This window comes from Scyliorhinus torazame, chromosome 7 (assembly GCF_047496885.1).
Source record: "Scyliorhinus torazame isolate Kashiwa2021f chromosome 7, sScyTor2.1, whole genome shotgun sequence".
Taxonomy (NCBI): domain Eukaryota; kingdom Metazoa; phylum Chordata; class Chondrichthyes; order Carcharhiniformes; family Scyliorhinidae; genus Scyliorhinus; species Scyliorhinus torazame.
In genome coordinates, this window is record NC_092713.1 from 266,550,477 (window position 1) to 266,560,141 (window position 9,665).

At 44.3% G+C, this 9,665-nt stretch overlaps 1 protein-coding gene across 1 annotated transcript; it reads right to left on the minus strand.

Moving 5' to 3' along the window:
* Positions 1 to 1,754: 1,754 nt before the first annotated feature.
* LOC140427475 (uncharacterized) lies at positions 1,755 to 5,404 on the minus strand. Its single transcript, XM_072512996.1, has 2 exons — positions 5,286 to 5,404; positions 1,755 to 2,714 (listed from the first exon to the last, which is right to left on the minus strand). Exons 1-2 carry the CDS (start codon positions 5,354 to 5,356, stop codon positions 2,030 to 2,032), a joined length of 756 nt encoding a protein of 251 aa, XP_072369097.1. The 5' UTR covers positions 5,357 to 5,404; the 3' UTR covers positions 1,755 to 2,029.
* Between the last annotated feature and the right edge of the window lie 4,261 nt (positions 5,405 to 9,665).

A 9,665-nucleotide genomic window follows, 5' to 3' on the forward strand; every position in this document is an offset into this window, starting at 1 on the left:
ACCCAATTCATTTTTTCCAATTAAGGGACAATTTAGCGTGGCCAATCTGCCTAGCCTGCACATCTTTGGGTTGTGGGGGCGAAACCCATGCAAACACGGGGAGACCGTGCCAGCCTCCCCGAACAGGCGCCGGAATGTGGTGACTAGGGGCTTTTCACAGTAACTTCATTTGAAGCCTACTTGTGACAATAAGAGATTTTCATTTTCATTAATTTTCAATGTGCAAACTCCACACGGACAGTGACCCAGAGCCGGGATCGAACCTGGGACCTTGACGCCATGAGACAGCAGTGCTAATCACTGCGCCACCGTGCTGCCCTATTCACATGGGGCCTGGTTATACCTCACCGGGTCCTCTCTCTGTGTCGGGTGGTTCCTGACTGGCTGACCTCTTATACAACATGGCTATCAGCCCCGTAGTTAGCGGGGGAGTCCATGCTCCTCTCACCACACAGGGAAAACAATCAACCCTGCCCCGTGTGTCCCGTGCAGCTTATTACAGGTAAATTGGAATAAAATTGGCACAGAAAGAAAAGTAAAGAGTTTAATTTTCACTTGTTGCTTTTCATTCATTCACCAGAGTTGGCAGGCCAAGCATCTACACCATGGTGAGAGTCACAACTGTTGAGTTAGGCTGGTCAAGTAGCCAGAATTCCTGACAACCGATTACCAAAGCAAATTTTCTGTGGAGAGCTGGGACTGGATTCGCTGCCCCCCCCCCCCCCCCCCCCGCGCCATCTTTCTGTTTCACCCCGCCAGCGGGATGCTCCGTTACGCCGGCTGGTCAATGGGGGCAGCCCCACGCCATCAGGAAACCCCTGGGCTGCCAGCGGAGAATCCAGCCCTTGGAGTCTGTGTTGCACTCTTATGGTGGTCAAAGGAAGCAATACAAGTACACTCTGAAGGCCTCACTTAGAAGTTTGACTATCGACTTTGAGTCCTGAGCCAGATTTCTATGTTGCTTGGGCACGCCCAACCTGGAAGTGCATGAAATTGCGTGAAAGGTGTCAACACGCACCCGCACGATAGTTTAGTCCGAGAATCATAGAATTTACAGTGCAGAAGGAGGCCATTCGGCCCACCGAGTCTGCACTGGCTCTTGGAAAGAGCACCCTATCCAAACCCACACCTCCACCCTGTCCCCATAACCCAGTAACCCCACCCAACACTAAGGGCAATTTTGGACACTAAGGGCAATTTAGCATGGCCAATCCACCTAACCTGCACATCTTTGGATTGTGGGAGGAAACCGGAGCAGCTGGAGGAAACCCACACACACACGGGGAGGATGTGCAGACTCCGCACAGACAGTGACCCAAGCCGGGAATCGAACCTGGGACCCTGGAGCTGTGAAGCAACTGTGCTAACCACTGTGCTACCGTGCTGCCCTAGTCATAATGGGTAAAGAATGAAAAAATGCCCAGATGAGGTGTGAATGGCCACACAGTAGTCATCCTTATGAAATATTAAGGGACAAAGAAAAAAATGAGACAAGACCAAACCAGCAAAAGAAAATATCTAGTAAGTTGGAGGCAGAGGTTGTGATTGTTGAACACAAGGGCAGCACGGTGGTGCAGTGGTTAGCATGGTGCCGAGGTCACAGGTTCGGTCTCGGCTCTGGGTCACTGTCCGTGTGGAGTTTGCACATTCTCCCGTGTTTGCGTGGGTTTCGCCCCCACAACCCAAAGATATGCAGGCTAGGTGGATTGGCCATGCTAAATTGCCCCTTTAATTGGAAAAAATGAATTGGGTACTCTAAATTTGAAAAAATGCTGACAGGCATTGTTAACGATCAGATTCCAACAATCAATTTAACTGCAAATGAAAAATTTTATGTCATATTTATCTAATTTTACACCATTATTCGGAAGTTTCAAAATCCATTAGTTACTTCTTTACTTAGTTGCAAATGTCAAAAGTTAACTTTGACGCAAAGACATGAAGCGGATAAATTAAAGACTTAGTATTTTCTGCCAAACCTGTTAGTTGAGAAACTAACTCTTGGGTAGGTGTGAGAAACAGCAGTGTGTTAAGCAGGACTGGGATCCTTACATTTGCGCACACAACTAAAAATTTCATACAAAAAAACCCAAGCACATATTAGTGGTGAGAAGATCACCAAGCCCACAGTGAGAAGGCCACAGGCGAATGTTGTACAGCAACCTCTCCAGCTACTACAGCATTGGAACTCCTCTGTGTCAGCCAGTTCTTGTGTCATCTCTTTTTTCTGCCCTGATGTCTTGCACTGGCTGCTGTCTGTATCTCCCAATGCTTTTCCTACAACCGGTTCAATGATGTTATCGTCTGGAGAGAAAGTCCAAGAGGCATTCTCGGTTTCACCACTTTTTTTGCAGCAGTTTGTTGGACAGACAATGTCCTGATCATTAAATGAAATATTATTGCTCTGGAGCAAGATAGAGGGAGCTTCAATTTGGGTCTTATCAGCACCATCTACTTTCATCTTGGATGTAGTGCCCAAAGAACCATTGTCATTCTTCTGATTTGTTTCACTGCCACGAAGAACCGGAGCAACAGGTATGAGTTCAGTCCCAGGTATGCCTGTTGAACTGGATTCAGCTTGTTGGGTGTGGGATGGTATTTCACTCTCAACGGGTAAACACGCTCGGTTTCCTTCAATACAGAAAGGTTTCTCATTCTCCGTTTTCAGGTTTATTTCAGATACCATTTTCTCAGGATTAACATCTCTTAAAGAACTGCAAGGAGAAATATTATTATTGATAATTTTTCTGATATTTTCTGTAAGCAATTCGTATTGGACTGAAAAACATTTGAACATAAAAATGTGGTTTTGACTCTACATTCAATTGCAAACTCTGCAATAAACTAAAGCTTGATTAAAATGTATTTGGATGAACTATGCAATAAGATGAATATTTGAGAAGCACTCTTTCACATAATGTCCAGACCGGTTGCTTAGGGAGAGCAGAGAAATATGGTAGCACATGGTAGCAGGCCAAGGAAAACTGTTTCAGCAAGATGAACTGGATTGTATTGTATTAGATTTGGGTTTATTGTCACATGTACCGAGGTACAGAGAAAAGTATTGTTTTGTACAGCCCAAGCAGATTGTTCCATACATGAAACAAACATAGGACATATGATAGATGCACAATATAAATACATAGACACAGGCATCGGGTGAAGCATATGGAGTCTAGTAATACTCAGTAGGGAAGATGTGTGGAGAGATCAGTTCAGTCCATAAGAGGATTATTCAGGAGTCTGATAACTGCAGGGAAGAAGCTGTTTTTGAATCTGTTTATGCGTGTTCTCAGACTTTTGTATCTCCTGCCCGATGGAAGAGGTTGGAAGAGAGAGTAACCTGGGTGTGAGGGGTCTTTGATTCGGCTGCCCGCTTTCCCAAGGCAGCAGGAGCTGTAGATGGAGTCGATGGATGGGAGGCGGGTTTGTGTGATGGACTGGGCTGTGTTCACGACTCTGTAGTTTCTTACGGTCTTCGGCCGAGCAGTTGCCATACCAGACTGTGATGCAGCCAGATAGGTTGAGTTATGTAGCTTTTAATCATTCCTACCCTGACATTACTCCCTGCGGAGTACAAGCTCCCCTGCTCGGGGCGGGGTATCTCAATTGACCAATGTATAAAAGGTCGGCCAGTAAGGCATCGACCAGAATAGGAACCCGGTAGGTATCTACCGGATAGTGTAAATAAAACTTTGTTTCTTATTTTACTCGGTGTGGATGCCCTGTGTCCTTATTAAAATCAGGAGGGAATATTGAATCTCAGAGTGAAGGTACTGGTTGAGGTTTACGGCACTGTAGATTGGGGGAGCACTGATTATGAAGTTTTCAGTCACGATGCACTGTAAACGTAAAATCAGGAAGCTCTTTATCACACAGTGTGGTGCAAGTTTGGAGCTCTCACGCACAAAAGGATGTTGGTTGGGTGAATTAAAATTTGCAAGACTGGGATTTTTTACTTTTTCAGCGAGGGTTATCGACGAATATTCAGCAAAGTTGGGTAACTAAAGTTGGACTGACTGAATGGCATGCCAGATATGAGGGGCTAAAATGGTTCACTCTTGTACCTATGTGCCTATATATGGCTCTGGACACGGAATGAACCTTCTGAGTTAGAGATGAGTGTGCTATCCCCGAGCCTAGGTTGGCACACATTTGTCATTCTGTTGTCCAGGGAAAATTGATTACTGGAAGAGTTGCGTTGGAGCTGAACTCTGTGGATTTGCATGCAAATAACCTTGCTCCATAGATCGTTGAAGGTGCTGTTCGGAAGAACTCCTAATGTGAATACAAGAGACTGAGCTGAATGTTTTCAACTGAAACTGAAAGTACTGCACCGGAGTGTCAGTCTAGATATTTTTGTTGCTCAAGTTGCTGAATTAGTACTTGAACCCATAAGCTCCTGAGAAAGAGTCAAGAGTACTTCCAACTGGCCCAGAACTTATCCCCAACATTGTGTCGCTGCATCTAACCTAGCCTTTCCTTGGTCTGGTATCCTTAATGCAGCAGTTGTGACACAAGGGATTTATCCAATTCTTGCAGCATGAGATTCTATTCCCGGAAATATAGATGTTTTAAATGATAATCGCACTATACAGATAAACCTAATTCATACAAGCCACCCCATAGAATCTAGTTCAGCTCATCTTACTCAGGTTCCAGCTCCCCAATGCTGATGGTAATAGAGCTCCAGCTGAAATCAAAGGAAATGCATTGTTGTGGCAGTAATTATTACAAACTTTGTAATAACAAGATTGTCACAGTGCGTCTATACCCAAGTCCTTTTTGCCAAGGCACAAAACTTTTTATTTTCTCTTCAACCCTCTTTCCTTCCCCAGTCATTGCATGCTCTCTCACTGATTTCTTCTCTCCCCTGTGAGGAAGCAACCAGCATCTCGCACAGCAGTGTAACTGAGATGGGGAGAATATTTGGGATTACAGTATGATCACCCCCATCCACAAAGCAACACCACTAGCCCTGTACTTACATTACCAAAACTGACTGAACTGGTTTCAGTGGCAAAATAGATTCACAAGAGTACAAGATACAGCTTTTTATTTAATCACAACTAATTACACAACTAATAAAGTAGAAATTAGTTTGTTACAGAGACATTAAATAGCAAATAGGAGCAGGAGCATTGGATGATTTTATCCCTTTCTAGCCCTGAAGTGCTGAAACCAAGAATGGCTTTTTTTAGACAAAACAATTTGAATGTCTTGCTTATTAAAAATGCACAATAACAGTTTGGAATTAATAAGTATCTCAAAGTATCGCAACTCACCTGAATGATCTCTTCAATTTACAAATGGCTTGTGTATGCAGCCTATCTGCTGAATCGACGAAACAACTCATGGTTTGCAGAGCAGTGATGCAGGAGTAGCTTCAGGGCTGTACTGAGAGACAGAAACAAGTACAAATGATTTCGCTTCTTTACTAGCTGCTGCTGTGCAGTTGGTGAGGCACTGCATAATGACGTTCATTCAAGGAGAATTTAAATAAAGTCCTACCTCATAATTGGTTTATTGAGACATTCTATATTTCCCTGTCACTCTGGTTGAAAAGCATTCCTCTCTGCAGTGCCTCCTTATCCTTTACTCTTCATGCATGACTTTAGGAAGTATTTTACTGCAGAGGGCATCACAGTCAAGTTTGACCCTGTCTTTACCTGATTGATAGCCACAGTTCAGCTCTTTTTTTCCCAGCAGTCACAGATAGCATGAGGAATGGGAGTTCTAGCTGAACTTTACTCTACCTGGTCCAATTGTATTGAAATCAGGCACGCCTGTCCACATATCGCTTAAGATCGACTAACTCAGGAGAGACAAAGGATTGACTTTGGCATCCTTCTGATTCTGTGCAGCTTAGTACAAGGAGTGTGATGCAGTGAGTAGTGTCCCTGCCACTGGACCAGAAACTCCAGGTTCAAGTATCGATCCAGCACTTGATGGTTCATAATGCAGCCAAATAGATACCAACTTGTAAATCCTTCCAACATACACCAATTGCAGGAGGTGAACACAGGTGAGATTCCTGATCAGCCGTACTATGGAAAGAAACTAGACCTTCTCGTCACTATCCATGGCTCCAATATGCATGGAAAAACGCATGTTGCCATGGCAATTCAGACTCCTTGGGTTGGCTCAGTTGGCTGGATGGCTGATATGGATCAGATTGGTTCCAGGACCTCAGGGTTCGATGGGGGATGGGTTTCGGATCTGATTCCTTGCCCTACCTATGGTGCAAATCAGTGGGCACCTGCCTTCAGGTAGAGAACTGAAAAAAAAAAAGAAGACAGCTTAGTACCTTAACTTGTCCTGCATTCACCTTATTAAAGGAATATTCAGAATGAACAGAGGAAAATAAAACATTCTAGACAAAAGAAAGAGACTGAAGTCCAACTAGTCCGTCTGATGATAAAATAATTATGGACTAAGGGACTAATCATGACAATCAAGCTCTATTAATTACTGTACAACAGGCCCAGACATGAGGCAAACTTGTCGTGTTGGGAACCTTAGGTTAAAAAGTGATATGTTCCTCCCCAGTATGATACACTAACAACATATACTGTCTCAAATCACTCATATTGCGCGTAATTCTCTGGACTTGCTGCGCTCGAGCGAGAGCACAATGAGGCAGGTGAATAGCGGGAGAGGCCAAAAACGAGAATAGTGCCGGGCGCCAAACCGTTTGCGACGCAACTGGCCTCACTCGGAAATCGGGCTCTCGTCATCAGTCTGTATGGCAATAACAACTCACTTGTGCAAGTCCTCAGGGTGGGGCCTGCTGGATCCTTACATCTGCGGCGCGGGACGTCCTCCGCATTGGTGGTCACTCCGTCTTCCGCTACCCCCGTAACCTCCCAGGCCCGTTCCTCGAAGGTTGCGAGGATTCTTATGTCCGGCACCCCTCTGCCAGTCTGGGCCCTCTACCTGTGATTATGGGAGAGCTTGTCCTGCGGAGACACAGAGAGGGCATTGTTCGTCGCATGTGTGGTTCACAGTTGTTGGGGCGAGGGGGGATGGTGAAGAAGGCGTTGGGGGTGCTGTTCGCATGGGGGCGGGAAGGTGTCGGAGGGGGTGCAGTCCTCCTGATCACATTTCCCGAGCTTTCAGCCATTGCCACTTAATCCCAGGCGGCACTGACTATCCTGTTGCTTACCCTGCAGCACCCTCGGGGGATCAGGACCTCCCTCCTGGCCTTGACTATATCCAGGCGCCTCCCCAGGACTGTGTCTCTAAACCTTGGGGCCGGTCGTCTCGCCGCCATGGCTGTGTGCTGAGTGGGTTGGCTGTGCAAGTGCTGTTTAAGTGCTGCTAGACCTTGTTAGCAGGGGGGTGGCGAGCGCGGTCCTGGCTAATCGGCTGTAGCGAGCCTTCATTTACGTCGTGATGCCCGTGGGGCCTTGTTAAGTGGACCAGTAAATGTTGCATTGTGTTGCCGGCCTCGCTGGGCCGAGCAACGGGAAACTCGTGGCAGTTCCCACTCACTATCACACTTAGAAATCTTTACAAAGAATCATCACACCCATTATTTTCAGAAAGCAATATGTACATGAAGGAATCAATAAAATCTTCTTCACCTATAGGAAACCTGTTCTGTAGATTTACCATTCGCTTACTTAAAGGATTTTACAGATTTGTTTTGAATGTGCTCCCTTTCGGACACAGGCCTTATCCTTTGGTTCCACTGTTCTAGATAAGGTGAAACAGCTTATCACGGTCTACATCATCTAGTCCTTTAGAATCCTAAAATCAGCCTTACATCAGCTCTCAACTCCTCTTTTCCATTGAGAACATGTCGAATTTACATAATCACGCCTTATAATCCAATTCCTCTTTCACATCAGTCATTCGGGTTGCCTTCTTCTGCAGACTTCAAGAACCGCAATGTTGTTTCCAGAACTCTACACAATATTCTAAATACAGTCACACTAATGATTTATAAAATGGCAGGATTACCTTGCTAAATCAGCCTTTTAATGCATCCTAACATTTGATTTGATTTACACATTGCCACTGAGCAGTGTTACAATAGCTTCAATTTATTCTCCATCACGACCCCCAGATCTCTTTCATCTGCACACATTATTTTCTTCCCTTTAAATAATTGCTCGATCTTTGTCCCCATCTGAAGCACTTTACATTTCTCCTATTGAATTTCTTCCCACTTGTCTGTCCAATTCCAAAGTATATACAAATCCTGCAGTGACTTATCTTTTCGAGCTTTGTAGACAACCACCCTCATTATTGCATGCAAATTTAGCCACAGTGTGTGATTCCTGACTCCAGATCATTGATAAAAATATTAAATAAAAATCTCCGAAACAGATTCCTGTGAGATCCCACTGTAACACAATGATGACATTGCCTGAACAACCATTCTTTAAGTTAATCATTCAGCCAATGACATAACCATTGTAAAATATTGTCAAGGATCCCACCTGCTTTATTTTCAGTGCCTCCCTTTCCAGAGGTTTATCTTTTGTCACTTCCTCAAAGAAAGCATGTACATTAGCTGGTCAAAATCTCCTCTCAACCACATGATTGAGAGTCCATAGGAATGCAGATCCTGTTCCTGGATCCCTGTGTTTGACAAACAGTGCCCTTTCACTTTAACCTCATGATTTGACGAATACCATTTGGATGATATGAAGCTGTCCGTACCGTCAAGCCAGAGCTAGAGCAATTTCAATCTGTGTTGGGCCTATATTGGTCGTCCTTCATCATCTTATTTCTATCCAGATGCTCCACAATCTTTAATGAAGATTTCACAACTTTAAATCTAATGGTAAACGCCTTTGTCTGTAGTTTCCTGCGTAATTTTCTATTTTTTTAAAAATGGGAACCTTTGCCTTTCTCCAGTTGCCTGGCACCTTTCTAGTATAATAGTAATAATAATAATCTTTAATGTCATAAGTAGGCTTACATTAACGCTGCAATGAAGTTACTGTGAAAAGCCCCTCGTCGCCTGTTCGGGTCCACGGAGGGAGAATTCAGAATGTCTAAATTACCTAACAGCACGTCTTTCGGGACTTGTGGGAAGAAACCAGAGCACCCGGATTCAGCAATTCCTGGAAGATGTGACAAATTTCCTGAAATTTCTTCTTTCAGTTCCAGGTCTTTATGAAAAGTAAGTGTGCCAGCTGGCATAGGTAGGCATTTTAAATGGAGTGGCTCCAGTGGGAGCTGAGAATTAAAGAAGAAATCCCTTCAGTTATTTGGGCTCGTGAGCGGATGGGCTCAAAATGGGACAGTTTTGTACATTTAAGTTGATGGTCCTCTACCCTGGGCCCATCCCCAAATTTGTAGATGTAGTTTGGAGTTGGAACAGTCAGTTTTTTGCTCTGCTGCACTTACACCAACATTATAGGATTCCATGAATTTCCAGGTCACTTTGTTAATGGCTGTTATTTAATAAACCATTTTTGATAGTTTTTACACAACACGGAATGAGCACAGGAATTTGCAAGTACAGTAGTTTTAAAACTTTAGTCATCGAGCCATCGAATCATATAGCACAGAAAAGGCCCTTTAGTCCATTGCATCTACGCCTGTCAGAGACTAATCCCAATTTCATGCACTTGGTCCATAGCCTTGTGTGCCCTGGCATCGCAAGTGCACATCAAAATACTTCTTAAATGTTACGACGGTCTCTGCCT

Bases quoted from the DNA above. Each gene is read 5' to 3' on its own strand.
- LOC140427475 (XM_072512996.1), bottom strand. From the start codon at position 5,356: ATGAGTTGTTTCGTCGATTCAGCAGATAGGCTGCATACACAAGCCATT. The intron at 2,715-5,285 runs GTGAGTTGCGAT...TTCTCCTTGCAG, and splicing joins AAATTGAAGAGATCATTCAG to TTCTTTAAGAGATGTTAATC.